The sequence below is a fragment of the Sorex fumeus genome, unplaced genomic scaffold, assembly GCF_029834395.1.
Source record: "Sorex fumeus unplaced genomic scaffold, SorFum_2.1 ptg000003l, whole genome shotgun sequence".
Classification (NCBI taxonomy): domain Eukaryota; kingdom Metazoa; phylum Chordata; class Mammalia; order Eulipotyphla; family Soricidae; genus Sorex; species Sorex fumeus.
Window position 1 is genome coordinate 5912325 of NW_026606060.1, and position 20970 is coordinate 5933294.

Below are 20970 nucleotides of genomic sequence, written 5' to 3' on the forward strand. Positions count from 1 at the left end.
TCCAAATTGACTTTCCATCCAGCTGGAACAGCAACAAAATTGCACAGAGTGAAACTAGTGCCAAGTCCTTTTCTTGAGCCCCGAGGAAGTGTGTCAACCTTTCTTGTAATAGAGAAAAGACTTCAGGAATAAAAATAGCCTAAATTGGGATTCAAGATCAAATGACTCGGGGCTGGGGCAACGGGGAGGGCGACTGCCTTGCAAGCAGAGAACCCAGTTCGATCCCCAGCATCCCATACGGTCCCGGAGCACCGCCTGGAGTAATTCCTGCATGCAGAGCCAGGAGGAACCCCTGTGCATTGCTGGGTGCGACCCAAGAGGAAAAAATTCAAATAACTCCTGACGAGCCATTAGTTAAAGTCCAGAGGTTCAATGTCTTCCACAAGGTCACACAGCTCTTCAGGAGTGGAGCCCAGGGGCTACAGAATCAAGAGCAAACTGGGACTGTGTACTGGCCCATCAGTGTGTGAAAGCAGACAGAAATGCAGGCCTGGCAAACATCCACCTCACACGGAGAACTACTGTCCATCACCCCTAGGCAGGCCCCTCAGATGAAAAGCAACTCCCAGACTGAGCCCCTCCCATACATAGAATCAAAGCAACTGAACTCTGAACATCTAAGCACCGTGACACAAGAGGCCCTAAAAGGTATCATTTTTATGACAGAGTTCTAATGGCCAACTCCTGGTTGGGTCCATGGTGGGTGGGGCTAGCAGCGCTCTAAGTACTTTTTATGCTTTATATAGTTCATTGCAAACAACCCGGTGAGACAGAGCTTACTGATCTTGTCTAACAGATACAGAAGTGGCGGTTCACAAAGGTTACATAATTTGTCAAAAGGTCACCCAGCTGGTTCCGGGCCGCAGCCAAGATGAAAACCCTCCTCCCTCTAATGCAAAGTTTGCGGTGAAGCATGACGCCACCTTCTGAGATCGAAGCATCTCCCCGCCCTTGTTTTGCTGGGGTTTTGTTCTTTTGTTTTGTTTTGAGTCACACCTAGGGGTGCTGAGGGTCATTCCAGGTAGGTGCGTGGGGGTCACTCCCAGGCCTTCTGGTGCTGGGGATGAAACCAGGGCTCTAGCATGCAAAACCATCTCCTTGGTCCTTCCTCATCTTCATTGAAAAGGCCGTACTGGTTCCAGTGAGATAGTACGGAGGTCAGAATGCGGGGGTTAAGGAACTTGTCCTTCATACGGTCAGTCCCAGTTTGATCCTGACATCACACCTAGTCCCTGAACACACCAGGGAGAAGCCCTGAGCACTGTCGGGTGTGACCCAACCCCCAAGAAAATCCTACATTAATTTGTTTATATAGACTTGACTAACATATAATACTTTAATAACAATCTCTTTATCAAGATGATACTATTTATTTTGTCTTGTCCTGACTACCCAGCCCAAGGGCCACCTCAAGTATACAAGAAAACCACATTTATAAAATATATATAAATTCTGTATGTGGAGCAATAGCACAGCGGGTAGGGCGTCTGCCTTGCACGCAGCCAACATGGCCGACCCGAGTTCGATTCCTCCACCCCTCTCGGAGAGCCCGGCAAGCTACCGAGAGTATCGATATGCCAGACACAGTAACAACAAAGTCTCCAATGGAGACGTTACTGGGCCCGCTCGAGCAAATCGATGATCAACGGGAGGGCCTTTACTTTACTTTACTTTATACATAGTAGAGGAAACTGTGGAGATAAGAAGGTATATAGAAACTTTTCATACTTTCTCAATTTTTCAGCAAACCTAAGATTGCTCTGAAAAACTCATTTGTTTTCGTCTTTAAACGCTGAATTAACGATAAAATCTTTCGGGGCTGGAGCAATAGCACAGCGGGTAGGGCATTTGCCTTGCATGAGGCATCCCAGGTTCTATCCCCAGCATCCCATATGGTCCCCTGAGCACCACCAGGAGTAATTCCCGAGTACAGAGCCAGTAGTAACCCCTGTGTATCACCAGGTGTGACACAAAAAGAAAAAAAAATCCTCCTATGATTTTTCCTTTTTCAAAGTACATAGAGATATGCGTGTAAATTTATTTGTATTTTTGTTGTTGCTGTTGTTGTTTTGTTTGGGTGCCACACTCGGAGGTGCTCAGTGCTTATCCCTGCTCTTAACTCAGAGATCACTCCCGGTGAGCTTAGGGGACCATATAGGGTGCTGAGGATTGAACCCTGGTTGGCTACATGCAAGGCAAGCACACTATCTACCATACTATCCCTCTGGCCTAGTGTAAATTTTTTTTCTATGTCATGGAAAGAGGACATTCCAAAAAGAAAAAAAAAATCTATAGAGCCTGCCTGAATTATTTAGATAAGTATTATTATAACTTAATGTCAAAATCTATTTAACCAATCATCCACTATGTGCAGAGCAATACTCAAGTGTCCACATAAAAGGGCACGAGAGTGGAGTCTCAGGGCCCTGGGGCCTCTGCTAAGATTGGAGCGTAGCTAATTATCGGTGCTAGAAGTCAATAGTCTTCAACTCAGGGCACAAAGGGCGAATGGCACTGGGATTCCTAGGGCCAAAGAAGCTGCAGCTGGGAGAGTTCTGGGAATGAGGGCCCAAGGGAGACCTTGGATGGGTAGCAGGGGCCCTCCAGAAATGGGACACGAAGCACAAATACATGTTGAAGGCAATGTGGCAGCTCAGCATGGGGGGAGCAGCTGTGAGCTCCTGAGGTGCAGACCAAAAGGCCAGCGGGGCACCAGGAGCCCAAACGTCTAGAGGCTTTCACCACGGGACCCTGATCGCAGACATGGGCCCTACCTTTGCCTACCGCTGAACCGTTCAACATGAAACTGTCTCTATTGTAAGAAGACAAGCTGCCCCCCTCCACGGGCTCAAGGGGGACAAGCTGCCCTCCTCCTCGGGTTTAAGGGGGACAAGATGCCCTCCTCTATGGGTTCAAGGGGACAAGGAGCTGGGGAGCATGTCCTTCCCTGGCATCTTTAGACACGGGACTCCGAAGCCCAGCTGCCACCTTGAGCAATTGAAAAAGAGTCCCCGTTCAATCTGAATTTCAGATGAAGACGTGGTGGTGTAAGCACGTTCCAAGTAATATTTCTTGTCTGAAATTCAAATAGATGCAAGTGCCTGGCCTGCACGATAGCCGACAACTGTGGGCTGAAGCCGGTCAGAGGACCAGGATGTGGCATGGAAGAACACGCGACACGAAACAGGCTTGGGTGGGGAAAAGACAAACTACTTGACCAATCTCAAGATGGGATGTTCCACGACCAAGTGTGCAAATCCTGGGGTCAGGTGTGTGCATGCAGCCATCCCCCCAAATGCACACATCCACACATGTGTCACGAAAACAAGAACAAGAATGACCAGAAGGAGGTGAAGTAAATTTGCAAATAAATAAACTGGGAGAAAACTAACAACAAAGAAAAAGAAGGGGTTGGAGAGAGAGAGAGAGAGAGAGAGAGAGAGAGAGAGAGAGAGAGAGAGAAGGTGCTGGCCTTGCACACAGCTGACCCAGGTTTGATCCCCAGAACCCTGAGCACTGCCAGGGTGATCCCTAAGCACAGAGCAAGGTATAAGTCCTGAGCACCGCTGGGTGTGGCCCCAAAACAAAGCAAGAAAATGAATAAAGAAGAAATGGTGACGGGAAGCACAGTGCAGGAATTAGGGCACCTCCCTTCCAATGCTGCTACCAGTTGGAACCCTGAGTCCACTGTGTTCCCTGGGCACTGCCGGAGTAATCCCTGAGCACAGAGCAGAGGCAGCCCTGACCACCACCTGCTGTCACCCAACACTCCCCAGCCAAAAGAAGCAACAGTGAGAATCTGAAGACATAGCATAGTGGGCAAGTTGCTTGCTTGTCTTGCACAAGGCTAACCTGGGTTTGATGCCAGCATCCCATATGGTTCCCTGAGTACCACCTGGAGAGATCCCTGAGCGCAGAAGCAGCTGTAAATCCTGGACACCCCCAAGTGTGGTCCAAAACAACTAAAAAAAAAAGATGCCTGTGTCTCTGAGAACTCCAGTTGCTCATTACAGGGCAAGTTGATACTTAAACCCTAGCACTTTTACCTACTTACCTTGTTAAATTCTCATAGCAAGCATACAGTCTAAGAATCGGTGGCTATTCCCAACCCTTTTCCTAAACTAGGAAACAAAAGTTGGAGATAAAATGGAACAAAAGAATTTGACGTCCCACTCTCTGGTAAATTCGGAAGGTTTTGAAGAGACTTATATGCTAGAAAAGAAGATAGGGCAATTCTTAAGAACCTGAAAGGTCAGATATAGGATCTACTACATTTATTTTTTTGTCACTATAATGTAAATAATCTAAAATGAAATCTGAGTTTAAAAAGCAGAATTCTGAGTCTAACAGAAAATTAACAGATGACTTTAGAGTTCCTTCCAGTACAGTCATCTTTTCAAAAGTTGGAAGTAATTTTTCAACTCATGTTACTCCTCAAAATTCCAATGTTCTGATCAAAAGCAAAGTTTTGCTTTCCAACTTGGGCCCCTTCGGACAGTGCCTACACATGTGCTAAAACAACAGCGAAACACCTGTGCACTGTTGGGGGGGTGGGGTTGGATGTAATTAAGAGACACAGAGCAGGAAAAACGAAGACAGAGACTTCGGCCTAGAGAAAGAAGTCCCACGTCAGAATCACTGCAGTGCTATGGAAAAGCCTCAAGCCTCTGTTACCACGTTAGGCCCACAAACCCACACAGGAAAAGCGCAGGTCAAAATCCGCTCTCTGCTCTTTAAAATCAAAGCCCCCAGAAATATGGCTCAATGAACACAAGCTTTGCTTCGAAAAACCTGGGTTCAATCCCCAGCAACAAGTTCGATCCCCTGAGCACCTCCAGAGAGAATCCCCATAGAGCTAGGAACAGATCCCAAAAACTACCCGGTCAGGCCTCAAAATCAAAACTAAAATAAAATTCAAATACAAATCCTTCAAGTAGGTCCAATAAATGGGACTAAAAAAGCCCCAGATCAGGTTAGTTTTTTTGTTTTTGTTTTTGTTTTTGTTTTGTTTTGTTTTGTTTTGCTTTTTGGGTGACACCTGGCGATGCTCAGGGGTTACTCCTGGCTCAGCACTCAGAAATCCCTCCTGACAGTGCTCAGGCAACCGTATGGGAGACCGGGGATTGAACCCTGGTCAGCCGCACGGGAGACAAACACCCTCCCCATTGTACTACATATTATTAAAGGTTATTAAACCTTTTGGGTTTTTTTTTTTTGTTTTTGTTTTTGTTTTTGTTTTTGTTTTTGCTCATCCCCAGATCAGATAATCCTAGTCCCCTGATCTCTCATCCCAGGGGCCACCTGCAAAGGATCAAGAGGAGACATCTACTTCTGTACACTTGTTATTCAGCAAATCCTGAATTCCAGTGATGAGCTCACTTCAGAGAAAGGGAAAGAAACTAGCAAATGTTAAGCTGGAAACGCCTCAGTTGATAAGTGCTGAACAAAGTCTTCAGCTAGTCACAGTTTTACCTAGATCAAATAATAAATATTAATTGTAAAGTGTTACCAATAGTAATTGTCATTTATTAAAAACTCACTGGACATGGGATATTTTTACTTATTAATATTACAGCAGCTCTATAACATAGCTATTATTCCATTGGACAGATAAGGAGACGGGTGGAAATAAGTTAAATAATTTGCTGACAGTCATGCAGCCAAACAGATAAGGCTTTAAAAAAAATCAGTCTTGACATGCTTCTATTTATTTAATCCATGAATTTGGACAAGCCAGCACTCATTTTCATGAAGGATACCACAGAGCAATTCTCCAACTCCATCAGAGCTCGCAAGAAATAAGCAAAAGAAAATTAACTGAAAATGCAGTCTATGAGGTTGGAGGTTGAGGTTAGTCCTCAAGTTAGATTTCCTTGATAACCAAGAGTTCAATATATCATGAGTGATTTGGCTCAACACTTTGTTCTGAGCAAAATTCTTAGAAAATACTCAGTACATATGTGTTGAATCCCTGGCTGGCTAGAGATTCAACACAAAATCTCTGGCGGATTTGACACACCTGACTATCTCTTTTCTTGGGGTACCTTGTGTTTTGGTTTTTGTGGGGCTTTTCTAATGAACCAATTATTTTTGGAGAGCTTTCTGACTTTAATCGCACTGATTTCCTGACTGACTTCATAACACAAAATGTCAAACACATCTGAGTCAACACTTTTGCTGCTCTCCTTCCAATTTTGAGGGGCTCTCTTCCCTGTCTATTTGAACTCCACCTTCAGTGGGACCCAAGACAAAACCTCACCCAGAAGCCACGCGAGACCTAAGACAAAATCTCACCCAGAAGCCACTGCCAATGATAAGAAGCTGCTGAATTATCTTCTCTAAATGCCCACTGTTTTTCGAAAACACTGTTTCACAAAGGCACAAATCCACAAACATCCCACTTGAGAACATCCACTCTTCTCTCCTCAAATTACAATTTTTTCAAAATATGCCCACCAAATAGTAACTCCGTGTTTCTGATCATGTTTTACAAAAAAATAAGCTTTCCACAATAAAGTAAGTTTGGGAATAAGAGCCTGTGTGCAGAGGTCCACGGTGTCCATTGCCACAGGCCATCTTGGAATCATTCATCTGCTAATGTGCGTTGACTCAATAAGGTTCTCAGCCTTTGTGATCACAGTCACTGGAAATGAGGCTCCCACACTTTGAAGGATATTCTGCCAAACACTGGTCGATTTAAATGCTTCATCCGTGCTGGCTGACTGATGATTTTCTCAGCTGCCTAAAATGGTTTAGATCATCATCAATTCAGGAGGTAGGGAAAGGGATCTACAGATACCACCATCTAGAAATTCTACTTGCTTGTTGTTTTCTAGAATAACCTTGGGCTGCGCTCAATGACACAGAAAGGCTCTGTTTAAAAATTAAAAGTATCTGCGGCCAGAGCGATAGTATAGTGGGTAGGGCGCTTGCCTTGAACGCATTCAATCCCTATGACACCATACGGTCATCTGAGCACCACCAAGAGTGATTGATTCCTGAGTGAACCATGAGTACCACTAGGTGTGAGCCCCCCGAAAAACAATAAATAAATAAATAAATAAATAATGGGGCTGGAGCGATAGCACAGCGGGTAGGGCATTTGCCTTGCAAGCGGCCAACCCGGGTTCGATCCCCGGCATCCCATATGGTCCCCCAAGCACCGCCAGGAGTAATTCCTGAGTGCAGAGCCAGGAGTTACCCTGAACATTGCTGGGTGTGACCCAAAAGGCAAAAATAAATAAATAAATAAATAAAAATAAATAAAAATTAAAAGAATTTTTAGGGGCCTGGGATGTAACTCAGTGGTCTGGCATATGGCTGGCATGTACGAATCCCCCCTAGGTTCCATCCCTAGCACTCAAATAAATAAACATATTTTTTGTGGGCCTTACACTCTAGGTAAGAAGCAAGTTCTCAGCAATAGCTTTGTAAGTTTAATCAGAGCAATATAGAAAGATGGGGGCGGTGGGGCAGAAGCTGGCATAGTTTCAGGGGATACAAGACAGCTTCACGGAGAACAATAAAGTTAATACATATCAAGCACTCAATTTAGCATCATGAAAGCCCATGAGGCAGAGCCAAATCAAGACCATTGTTAATAGGGCTTCGAGAGGTTCCCAAGCTGATTTGGTCTACCACCCATTAGAACGAACAAACAAACAAACAAGCACTCAGTGCCCCTCCTCTGAAAATCTACCTTCTCAAAACAAAGGAATAGAAAGCAACCCCACTGCACCTAAGACTCCTACCGCCTCCCCCTACTGGCCCAGCTCCTCCCTCCCTAACCCCAGTGATCACCCATTTCAGAAAACACAGACCTAAACTACAACTTGCGCTTTTCCTATACGGAGTCTAGAGTCCAACTCCAGCCGTTGACTGAATTCACATGATTCCCCAATAAACATACTACCCACGGAACAAAAAAGTCATAGCCAACCCCCCCACCAAAAAGGTAAGGTCTGGGTGTGCCCCAGGCTCTTACAGGCCAGTGATGGGCAATCCTACTGAGTGGTCATCTTAGATGCCCACCGTCAGGTTGTTCCTTGATTCATATTTGGTCTCCTACTAGACTACATGCCGGATGAAAGTAGGACCCAGCTCCTGTCACGCTGCCGGGCACATAAGATAAACAATACATGAGCTGCTAACGGACGAAGGGACGGCTGCAGCCACCTACGGACACAGCTACCTGCCCACTGGTTAGAAACCTCGGGGGTCCCACCCTCTTCCTTTTATGGGTGATGACCTAAAAACAGGAGCAGCTAAATCCAGCTGATGAAACGATGCTGCCTGCTGGAGCTCCTACAAGACAGCGTCCCAAGCAGCACTCTCTGCAACTCACCCGTGAGGGAGTAGGCTGCCTGAGTTTCCCTTGAGGCGCGCGTTCTGATTTGCAGGGCAGTGGGAGGAGGAGAGACACTTCCTGTGCGCTAGATGCTTAATCCGGCTGGGTAGTATGACTCGAACCCAAAGATGCTACAGTCGGAAACAACAGGCGGATGGATTCCAGAGAGGCACAGATTTGGTCCAGAAAGGGCCACTGTGACATTCCGAAAACTCTCTTGAGTCTGTTAAGACTTTTTTTTTCTTTTTTATTTTATTTATTTTTTTATTTAAATAATGTAGGAGTAGTACTGCTGTTTGTTCAGCCATTGATTAAGCTGATTGAATTGGGCTTGAACTCCACATTACTTTTTAATTTTATTGTATCACTGTGAGAGTTACAAAGCTTTCATGTTTGAGATTCAGCCATACAATGATGAAACACCCATCCATCCACCAGTGCACATTTTCCACCCCTAATGTCCCAAGTATCACTCCCCCTCTCACATACAGACACATCGCAGTCCTCACCCTGCTTCTATGGCAGACAACTTCCCCAATACTCTCTCTCTAACATGGAGCATAATTTTGCTCGAATTTTCCCACCACCATTCAAGCCTACTGGCCCAGCGGCAGACACTAGATAATATATTTTCCATAGCTCATTTCGAATATCACAAGAGCTCACGCGGGCATGATTGTAAATGTAAATTTCTAGATTGTAAATGGTTGGGTTCCAGAGACATCTCGATATGGCACTAATCCACTTTGGGTTTCAATTGGGAGCCTCTGGGCCAGGGCTGTTAGTGCGCTAAGATGGCACCTGAGGCAAATTGTGGGCGTGACAGCCAGTCTTCTGGGCAGGTGGTGACACGGGGAAGGATAGCCCAGGTCCTCTGCCACTATGTGGCCTGGAGATTTAGAATCTGTTAACACTTTCAGCGTCTTCTACCTCCCAGGGCCATTAATTAGCGCGTTGAATCTGCTGGCTGGCTGGCAACACCAAGGGACTCTGCAGGAGCCCAGGACACCTGTCTGAGGGAGGAGGGCTGGGAGAGCAGGTCTTCATTCATCCTTGGGATCTGATTGTGCTTCTCCTCCACCCCGGGCATGGAGAGGAAAAGGAGTTTAAGCAAGTTCCCTCTGAGTTTTACATTTTGTCAAGAGGTTCCAACCTAATTTTCTGCCACAGAGGCAGGGGGAGGTTGAGATGTAAGGGGGGAGGGATACTGGGCACATCGGTGGTAGAGAATGTGCACTGGTAAAGGGATGGATGTTTCATCACTGTATGACTGAAACTCAAACATGAGAGCTTAGCAACTGTATATCACAGTGATTCAATAAAGAGAGAGAGAGGGAGAGAGAGAGAGAGAGACTTCAGCCTGTCCCCCAACGTCCACAGTATGTTCCCGTGTCCTCGGCTCAGTACAGACTTCTGGCCATTCACAGTGTTTCTGCCTGAACACTAGGTGCAGCCCTGCTGATTAGCATTATAATCGAGTGTAATTACCAAACAAGCCTGTAGATATCCAGAGGAACTCGGATAAAAATATAATGTTTTGCCAAGTGCAGCTTTTATTTATGTAAAATACTGCAGGCCGGCTCTGGAGTTCTTTTCATCTAAGAGAAAACTCTGGAAGCTTTGACTGCATATGCTTCGATGAGTTCAGACACTGGAATTTAAGGCTTCACATCTTGTTACTGTCAACAACAAAGGGTTTTGTATGTAAAGCCCTTCTGAGAATCTAAACTCGATTCTGAACTCCATCAAGGTAGGAGAGCGGGTCTCTCCCTCTCCCCCACCCCAGGACCAGGCACAAATCACAGACGCCCAAAAGCCAGATGCTTTCTTCTTCAAGGAACTTCAGCCTTGACAGAGAAGCTTTACAAACTGTCACATGGAAATAATAAAGCCTTCTCTCCTAAGAGCATCTCCAAGGATCCCACATATTTTTATAAAATAAAATACCCTTTTCTTCTTCATTCTCCTCACTTCAACAGTACAGGATGATTATTTGAGAAATTCAATGGCTTCCCATCAGGGTCTTCCCAGCTAGATTTCATACCTCTCAAAGGCAAGAAAGATACCTGCTATCACTTTAATTTTATCACATTCTCCATAGCCACCCCAGTGCTAGATCACAGTAGGTGGAAGGAGAATAGACCTTCGTTGAAATTCATTCATTCAGTTAACAATATGCCTAGAATGGGGTGCCAAGAATACAGAAGTAGAAAAAAATGTTTTGCATTTATTTGCAAAATGGATCGAACTGGAGGATATTATATTAAGTCAGTCAGAAGACAAATACTGGATGTTCTCACTATCTGTGGTACATAGAAAGAATAACAGGACGGGGGGGGGGGGGAGGGGGGGGGGAGAAGATACCAAAGGTGGACAAACATTTGGCCAAGGAAGTAGAGAGATGAAGGGGAGGAGGAAGGAAGAAGAGAGGGCCTGGCAGTAATATAAAGGCCTGGCCTGGGCTTTGGCCACACCAGTGGTGTAGAGACGAGTTTCTGTATAAGTCTAAAGCACTAGTGCCAACACTACTATAAGCAGGGAACCCAAACTACAACAATTAAACGTAAAATGTGCCTGTGAAGGAGGCATGTTGGGTCTGGAAGGGAACCTGAAGATTTTGGTAGAGAGATGCTGGATTGGTGATGGATTTTCAGAAGACTGTATGCCTGAAACACTATTCTTGACAGATTTCTAAATCTACCATCACAATCCTACATTTTTTTTAAATTTCTAAGTTCTGCATTCACAGAACTGTTGGTCTGGCTAGAGAGATAGAGGGATAGAAAATAAAGACAAAAATAAAGCCAAAAAATAGATGCTGGGACCTGAGAGATACTAGAGCTGGCAGGGCATTTGCCTTGCATACAGCCAACCCAGGTTCAATCCCTGGACCCTATATGGTGCCCCAACCCCTTCCAGGAGTGGTCCCTGAGGGCACAGGAGTAAGCCAGGAGTAATCCCTGGGCACCACAAGGTGTGGTTCAAAAACAAAAATATTCTTGAGATAAGAAAATGCATGAGATAGAGATAAGAGGATAGAGCATATTTACGAATAAAACAGACACTAGCATATATAAGTGTCAAGAAGAAGGGTAACATTTTAGATAAAAGTGCTGGAAAGGCCTTTATAAGAATGCAACATCTGGATAAAGATGTGAACACTGGGGAAGAACATTCTAGATTGTCTGAGGAATTTGGGTTTCTACCTGGAGGGATTGAGGAGCAGAGTGAGAAGATCTGATGATGCCCGATGTAGGTATAAGACGGTAAGGACTTGGGTCAGAGGAGCCTGGGCAGATGGTCAGGGACAAGCTCTGTTTTGAAGGGAGAGACAACAGGTGTTGCTGATGGGCTGGCAGGGGGCAAGTGAGAAGGACAGCACAGAGCCTGGCTTCACACGGTCGCTCATCTAGGCAACTGGAACAAAGGGTCGTTGCCATATCTAGAGATGGGAGGACTGTGAGTGGTTCTGACTGGAAAGGAGGACGACAGTAGGAATGAGCATCCAAGTTGGAGATGCCCTTATCCAACCCAACGACAATGACAAGTCACTTATATGTAGATAGACACTCTAAAGCTGAAGGGCAGGGGTAGGCGGAAATTAAGAATTGAAAATCAACTGCACTGAGAATGCACTTAAATCCGTGAAACTAAATAAAACTGGTAGATTGAAATAGAAATTGCAGTTCCTAAATCTCCTAGGTTCAATACTCAGATGCAATGAATAACCTTTGACACAGTGGCCATAATTCCTAGTCTTCCTAAAACAATCCCACTTCAAATGATTCTAATTTGAGTTTTGGGGATTCTGGAGTGGGGGGATGTTCGAAGTGGAGGAGGAGGGTGAATGGGGCTCCATGTTGCGTGTTGCTCAGGGCTTACTCTGCCTCTGTACACAGGGACAACTTCTAGCAATGCTCAAGGGCAATGCTCAAGGGATCGAACTAGGGTTGGCCACGTGCAAGGCAAGTGCCTTAATCCTACTGTTCTATCTCTCTGGCCCCTCTAATTTTTTTTAAAAGGAGGGGCAGAACAATAGTACAGCTGGTGGTAGGGCCCTTACCTTGCACATGTACCACCCAGTTGGACCCCCTCCCCCCAGCACTGTCAGGAGTGATCCTTGAACATAGAGCCAGAAGTAACCCCTGAGCATCACTGGGTATAGCTCCAAAACCATATAAATAAATATATATAATATATATGTGGGCTGGAGCGATAGCACAGCAGTAGAGCGTTTGCCTTGCAAGCAGCCAACATGGCCGACCCGAGTTCGATTCCTCCGCCCCTCTCGGAGAACCCGGCAAGCTACCGTGAGTATCTCGCCCGCACGGCAGAGCCTGGCAAGCTCCCTGTGACGTATTCGATATGCCAAACACAGTAACAACAATGTCTCCAATGGAGACGTTACTGGGCCCACTCGAGCAAATCGATGATCAACGGGAGGGCCTTTACCTTTTTAATATATATATGAACTTTTTATAAAGGAAACCTGGGTGTCAGAAGATGGCTCAAAGGCCTTAGGGCACATGTGTTTTTTTCCCTTTATTTAAACATCATGGTTTACAAATTTGTTCATGAAGCATTTGTTACAAGCATTCAATATTCCAACACCAATTCTACCACCAGTGTGACCTTCCCTCCACCACTGTCCCCATTTTCCCAACTAACCTCCAATCCTGCCTCCTTAGCAGGCACAAAACTATTTATTTTGTATTGTAACTAAATGGTAAACAGAATTATAAAAAAAAATCGGTAAAAAAATTTTGCTAGAACTATTGTATCTCACCATAGTGTCATTAAGTCCTTGCCTGAGGGGTTAGTAAGCTGTTCCTTGATAGTTGAACCTTCCATGTTATTTTTTATTGAGCTCAGCTGACTTCTATGCTACTTTCCCACCTAACTTGGTGTGGTCCTACTGGGATATCGGCACTATAGAATTTGGAGGCATGGCACTGCCATTGATGTGCATGTGGGAGTCCCGGCTCTGATTCCCAGGGCCACAAGGCCCTCCCAGGACTCCTCATAAACCTCTTCTTCCAGGGGTGCTACACCCCCACCACAAAAAAATAAATAAACAAAATAAAAGGGCAATTTGCAGAGTGTAACTATTTTTCATTGTTGTGAGACTTCTCATATAAATATCACAAAACACGGACTCCACGTTCCCATGTAAGACTGATTCTAACACCATGAGCGCACACACAGATCTCTCTAAATATTAACAAACTTGTTCAGAGTGCATTTTAACCCAGCCCCCTTTGCTGAGAACATTCTCCCAGCAGCCCTAAGCTGTAAGAACTATGCTATTCCCATTTTTCAGCCATTTTACAGTTAAACAGGGTTAAAGAGCCCAAGTCTCATGCCCGTGGGTACGGAGCATGGCGAGGCAGTGGAAGGAGTGGCCAAGGTATCCTAAGTGAGAGCTCAGATTCCAAAGAAAGAGAAAGAGACACACCGGGGCGAAGGGAACCGAGGGCCTCGAATATCTGATAAACCTACACCAACCAAGGACACCCCAAGGAGAAAGAGGGCAAGCCACGTGTGACTGTGCCTCAGGTCTCAGGCCCCAGCGCCAAGAGCCATCTCCACAGCACTGAGGCGAGCACTAACCCTTAGGAGCGTCAGTCAATGACCAACTAGGTCCCACAGGACCCGCACTGAATTCCATGGCCTGCTTTAGAGGAGCCAGGAGAGAGAAAGACAGAGACTCCGACAAAACCAGGGTGCAGAAGAGCACCAAGAACGCGAGGACCATTCCCAACCCTCCCACGCACCCTTCCCAGACCCTCTCTCCTCACTGAAACTTAAATGTCTCTCCTCACTGAAACTAAATGCTAATAGACGGTTTCAAACAACCACTGAGATTCCCCAACAAAGGTCCTCAGAGGGAACGGGATGTGACTCAATTGGTAGAGTGTGAGGCTTGAGTTTGTCTGTCTGTCTATCTGTCTTTCCCTCTCCTCTCTTTCCTCTCTCTCTTTTTCTCTCTCTCCTCTCTTTCCTCTGTCTTTCTCTTTCTCACACCCACACACACCCACACACATACACACACATACACACCCAAACCCCCCCCCACACACACACACACACACTCTCGGCAGGGTGTGTAAGCATGTGCCTAGCCACCATGACAGGAAGCAGGTGTGTGAGGAGCCACGAAACCCACAGTGTCCCCAGGCTCCACTCAGGGGATCAGCATCTGAACCCACACACCTCGGCTCTAGTTCTCAGGGACTTCTGGGGTCAAAGGAAACTCAAAGCCCCACAGCCCCACCTCTACAAGCAGCTGAGAGGCCTGTGTCCCGGCTCTGTGGGGTGGGGTCACATGGGGCATGTTGAAGATACACGCTAGATGTGCCTCTTGCGGCCCACGCCTTGCCCATCTCAGGGCTCCATGTTCACGAGACCGTAGAAAGCCGGGTCCAGGGCCCAGTGAAGGGCAGAGCCTTGCTATGGGCAGGCTCCTGGTGCAAGCGTTGACTCCTTCATGCCTAGTACCTCCCAACAAAAGCAGATTTACTATCACTGATTTGTTTTCCTCCTTGATGTTTTGACCAGCCTCAGAGGCTCTGTGCTAGGGAGTGACCCCAAGAGGTGCTTGGGGGACCATTTGTGGCACCTGAGATCAAACCAGTGCAAGGTAAATCACTTCACTCCTACAGTATCTCTCTCTGGACCCTAGAATCTACTTCTCACTGCAGAGGGAACATAAACAGAGTTAAATATGTCTCAAAAGTGATGGGTAACAGGGGTGACGTTCAACCAAGGGTGGTTCCAGAGATCTGTTCGGAAAGGCGCTACTAAAATAAGCCCCCCAAGCCACCTTCTTCTTATCACTATGTTGCAAAAGAGAAGCCCACTCTTCAGGGGAGTGACACAAAGAAAAGCTTCTCAGAGACAAGGGGTGGGGGACAGAACCAGGGGGCACTGGGCTCAGAGTGGAAATGACCAAGGCAAGGCGAGGGGATGCGCCAGAGCCTGTGAGGACCAGACACTGGTGAGCTGGGTAGCCCACCACGCCCCCCTCATCCATTCTGCGGCCCCACACACACTGCTCACTGTCCTAAATGCAATGCACAGACACAACTCTTCCAGCATTCTTCGGCGTCTGCTTCCAAGAGAAATCCCACTTCCCAACTCACATATTTAAGCTTCTATGTGATATTTTACTTGATGGATATATATTGTTGTGGGGGGACCACACCCGGTCGTGGCAGGGTTGGAGTAGCCATCCATGCAATCGGCTCAGGTTCCATCCCCAGCATCCTATATGGTCCCCCGAACCAGCCAGGAGTGATTCCTAAGTGCAGAGCCAGGAGTGTCTCCTGAGCACCGCTGGGTGTGGCCATAAAACAACAACAACAACAAAAAGACAACAACCAAAAAAAAAAAAAAAAGAGGGTCCTGAGCTGTAGCACTAACCCCTAGGACAGAAAACTTCAAAGGCAGGACAGAGAGATCTATATCCTAACCCCACCCCTTCCAACGCAGAAGGCTGGGCTGCGCTGAATTATGGTCTAGTTCTTAGAAAACAGCTACAGCCACAGCATTTAATGGGTTCCTGCTTCCAGCACAACGTGTTCCTCCCATCTCCCGATAAAGAGCTTTCTCTCGAGCTCTGTCATCAAACTGATCATTTCACTGTCTGGAAAATTATCTTCGCCTGACCTTTCCCCATCCTAGAATCCCCCTGGCCTTTCCAGTTTCTCCCTCTCCAGGGTTGCCAAAATGTGTCCTCCAGTTCACCAGTTTTAAGAGGCACCTGAGATGAACTTCTTGCCTTTCAATGTTGGAGGCCGCATGTTATCTTAACACAAAGAAAGAAACATTCCAAAGCCCACACAATCCAAACCTGTGAGTTCATAGTGCTTCAGATTAAAAGAGGAAAAATAAAAGAATAAAGATCTTTTTTTCTTTACGTTCAAAATAGTAATACTTTGGGAAACCTTCTCCTTTCTGGTCCTTTTTAAGGGTGCCCCAGGGTTTCAGCCAAGCTTCTCTGCCCCACCCACAGACACCCACTCTACCTGAACTGTGTACCCCAAGACCCCGTTCCTCCTGCCAATTCTCATCTGGGGTACCCACCACTTTACCCCAGTACAGGCTTCCTCCCAGAAGAATCAGGATTCTTCTAGGCTCCCAGCATCATCTTCCTAAGCATCTTCCACCTACTACAGGGCTACACTAACTGCCGTTTTGCAACAGTGTCTCTCTACACCCAGCCCTGTGTGAAACAGAATCCTGGTGGGTCACCCTCGATGTCCTTTCTCTTTGAGCACAAATCAGAAAGGTGAGGATGCCTCCAAGTGCTGAATGAAATGAACTGCCGGGAGAGGGCCGCTGACTCGGGCCTCGACATCTCCTTCCTGCAGGCCACGTCTCTTAGCCCCTTAGGAGAGAGTGGATCTCCTCCTCTCTAAGGAACAGAGAAATTCTATGCACCTGTGGGATCCATGGGGTCCCCTGGCTGATGGGCATGGGACAGGAGGCCGCAGTCAGCCCAGGTGTGCCCTGTCCATCCCTAAGCATCAGGATTCTTCCTGGGGCAGATGCAACTGTCCCGGCTCTCAACAAGGCACCGCGTGGCCGCAGCAGCCTCCAGGAAGAATGTGCCAGATGAACAAGTAGAACTCCCTCCCTTCATGGCTTTGATTCATCCGATGACTTGAATCTTTCTGCTCCTCAAGTGTTTAATGGGTTCAATGCCTGTCACAGCTGATCCCTGCCTGCTAGAAAGCACAAGAGATAAACAACGCTGAAAGCACCTTAACTCATTCTGGACAATTAAGATGCCAGCAGCACAGCACCGGAGTCTGCTGGGAGGCAGGGGGCTCCATTCCCACGGTCAGGCGGTGGGAAAGAGAAGGGGACGCCCGACTTTCACCCTCTAGCTCCAGTCACGTGACCTCGGGGATGCACAGGCTCGTCCGAGACTCAGTGTCTCTGTCTGTCAGGCAGTCTTGGACACTCAATGAACTGTTCTCAGCCCGTTCCCACCTGAATCTGAGCACCTTAGAAAATGATAACCCAGCAGAAAAGGCCCACGGCACAAAGCACAGCACCCTAGAAGTGCTCAAAGTGGGGTGCCCTGGGGCTCAAAGGTCAGGAGACTCCTTCCTCCCCCCGCCCCCCAGCTAAACAGCACCAGCCACACTCAGCCACTTCTCCCTGCCAACCGAGACAGCCGTGATGAATGAGAAGCTGTTCCTTCTCCCTGCTCTGTCCAGCTCTGCTCTGCAAACACAGCCCAGGCCCCCTGTCCTCACGAGCCAGGTTTGTTCTTTCCCTTCCTGTTCTCAAACAATAATAACAACCTCAAAACCACAAGCTTTTCGTTTTAGGTCCTGACTCTAGAGTGACTTACTTTTCAGCTCTCCCTCCCACAGGCCCCAATCCACGGGTGGAGAGACCACGGGAAGCATGTGGCAGGGCTGGGAGGGAGGCTGAAGTAAGGGGCACTGGTGAATGCAATATAATGGAACAGCCCTGTGTGCTCTGGGGAGCCATCAAATTTGCCTCCTTCTCAAAGTGTAAGCCGCAAATCTCCTCGGGTGGCACTTGGTGTGGTTTGCTGGCGCTCTCCTGTATGTCTGTAGCATGGTTTGGGCAACGACACCACAGTGGGAAAATAAAGAGAAGCAAGTTTGGGTTTGATTTTGTTTTCCTAGATAGCCCTCCAAGTCCATCTCCCTGAAAAGTACGTAGAAATAAGCAAGCTACAACCTGAGGACAATCGGGAAGTCATTTTTGTGTTCCACGATTTCAAGGCGACTCCTCTACACCTCTCCTCACAGATGAGCTTTTGCTCTAGACCAAGGAACTCAGAAAATACACAACAGGGGCCATGCTTGCTCACTGGAAACATGCAATCAATCTGAAAACAGTGAAATCCGTTTCCTAACTGGACACCTTCCATCCAAGAATAGCTCAGGGCCACTTCTCCCTGTTTCTCTGGGTGCTGGCCGAGGTTGAAGGATTTGCCCATGAGGATCTGGACCAGGCCTATTTCCAAGTCCCTCATATGTTGACATCGTAATCAATGAAGTCCAAGTCAGACTTGGGAATAGTATCTCATTGAACAGTATCTTGACAATCCAAACAGGGGAACAATGCAACTTTCTGTTGGACTCGGCCCTGACTGCCAAGTGCTCACAAGCAGAACCATTTTTAAAACATGAGGCTCCTTCTGGATGGCTGGGCCATGCCCTGCATGGAAGCAAGCTTGGCTGCTGCTTCTGGCTCGGGAGGGGGCCCTGGGAGGCAACACATTTTTCTCTGTGTTACAGAAGATGAGCTCAGCCCCACGCCACAGAACAGAAACAGGCTTGCTTCCTCCGAGAGGGAGGCAGCACAGGACAAAGCCAGGCCGTGCTAGAAAGCTTCTGACCACGGCTGCACGTGTCTCTCCAAGGACGGAGGAACTCACCCACACACACACAGTCGCACCCAGCTGGCCCCCCAAAAGCCTGGGAAGGCGCTGGCTTGTCAGCCAACCTCGGTTCAGTTCAACACAGCGATTGGGGCTCCGGGGGCTGGAGATCACCCTGCAGCAGCCCCTGTCTGGAGCTGGGTGGGGGGACTGTACCCTCTTTCCAAGTGTCATCTTCCTGCCCCGTACCTGCTTCTCCCCCACTCCACAGTGGACTGTGCTTTCCCCACGGTAACTAATGCACGCACCCAGTAGGCAGTCAGCTTCCAGCAGTATCACCCCACTCCATCACCGTGCCAAGGCCCTGGGTCTTACACACACACACACACACACACACACACACACACACACACACACACACACACACACACACATAAAACACACAGGAGCTCCTGGCCCCAGCGGCGGGCGGGCGCCCGCACTCACCCAGTCCTCAAAGTGGCGACTCCCGTTCTGCAGCAGCTCCTCGAACTGGATGGTGCAGTTGGCCACGAAGTCGTCGTAGCCGATGGGGGCATCGTGGAAGACGGCCAGCTCGATCTTGCGCCCATTGCACACGTCGGTGACGAACTCGTCGTGCCAGGCCGGGCTGTTGGTCTTCTGTTTGGTGGCCGTTTGGCCGATGCGCGAGTCATCCACGTTGAGGGCGATGTAGGGGTCGAGGAGAAAAGTCTGTGGCCGGGGCCCCACCGCATGGCGCAGTGACCAGGCAGTGGGCTTCAAGCTCACGGCCTCGCAGATTTTTATCTTAAGCAGGCCATTGAACACTACCATGGTCGGCGCGGGGCGTGCGGGTCGGGCTCACTCCGTCCGCCCCGAGGGCAGCAATGAAGAAGCGCCTCCGGGGGAGGCGGCGGGGACTCCGGGGGTCCCCAGGCGCCCCAGCCCTCGCTCTGTCCCTACACCTGGCAGCGCGGCGCCCCGGCGCGGGCGGCTCCCAGCCGGTGCATGGATTTCCTCGCCGGGTTCCTAACGGAAAACAGGGCGGAGGGGCGAGCCGGGGGCCGTCCGCGTCGGCGGCGAGCCTCTGCCCCCGGGTGCCGGCGCGGCGGCGCGGCGCGGGGGCCTGTCCGGGGCGGCGCGCCCGGCGCTCACCTACCTTTCCGACACATAATCCCGGGGAAATTTCGACTCCGGGAGCGGGAGGGGGCGGCGGGACGGGGCGGGGACGAGAACCGGGGGCGCAGATTCCAACCCGGATCCTCTTCGCACGGCGCGCGGGGCGGGGATGCCGCGAGGGATGTGCAGTCTACCCGGAGGGATGCATGTCGCGAGCCGACGAGCCTCCGCGCAGCCAAAATCGGTTTGGGTATTTTTTTCTTTTTCTTTTTTTCACCCCCCTTTTTTGGCTTTGAAATCCACGAGCCGCACGGCCAGCTCGGGCCGCGGTGTCCGGGGCGCAGCTCACATGGGCGCGGGCAGGGGCGCAGGCCGGCACCGGGCGGTGCGCAGCGCGGCGGCGGGCCCGGGACTGCGCCTCGGCGCGGCCCCACCTCCTGGGCGCCCGCCCGCCCGCCCGCCGCGCTCGCCGCGTCCCCGCGCTGCCCGCGCTGGCCTCCGGGCCGTGGCCGCGCCGGCGAGCCGCCTCCCACCGATGCAGGAAATGCGCAAAAGACGTCAGTGTGTGTGTGTGTGTGCGTGCAAGTGTGTGTGCGCGCGTCTGTGCGCGCAAGTGTGTGCGCGCGCGTGTGTGTGCGCGTGTCTGTGTGTGTGCGTGTCTGTGTGTGTGTGTGTGTCTGTGTGTGAGTGTGTGTGTGCACGCGCGCGCGCTCCTGTGTTGGGGGAAATAGAAAGTTTTGCCGGTTGGGGGAGCAATCCGGGAAAAGTGAGCTGAGCAGCGGACGCCGGCGAGCTGGCCAGCCGGCCCGGGGGTGCCCCTGCCCGCCGCACCTCTCCCCGGCGCCGTGGGGGAGGGGCGCCCTGCAGAGGCCGCGGGACCCTCCCCCGGCCCCACCCCCGCCCGGGCCGCGGCGGGCCCGGGGAACCCGCCGAGCATTGGCCCGTCGGTCTGTCATTCCGTCCGCGGGAGGGGACGGAGGGCGGGAGCGCCGGGCGAGGCTCCCGCTGGAGTTTTTCCAGCGTTTCTTCCTCCGTCCCTTTCTGGGCGGGGAGCGCCCTCCCCCTGGGGGTCCGTCCGGGGCTTGGCCGGCTGGCCGGAGAACTTGTAGCACCCGGGGAGGGTTGGGTTTTGTTT

The 20970-nt window shown here is 49.3% G+C and overlaps 1 protein-coding gene across 2 annotated transcripts in view; it reads right to left on the reverse strand.

Moving 5' to 3' along the window:
* The window catches only part of PRKCE (protein kinase C epsilon), a 499857-nt gene extending 479752 nt beyond the window's left edge, over nucleotides 1-20105 (reverse strand). Inside the window, exon 1 of one of the 2 annotated variants that reach the window (XM_056114218.1) lies at nucleotides 19203-20104. In XM_056114218.1, the coding sequence (XP_055970193.1) occupies nucleotides 19203-19550 (348 nt within the window). In that variant the 5' untranslated portion in view covers nucleotides 19551-20104. Of the gene's footprint in view, nucleotides 1-19202 lie in introns of both variants that reach the window. The other variant, XM_056114227.1, reaches the window with a different exon arrangement.
* Nucleotides 20106-20970: the final 865 nt, after the last annotated feature.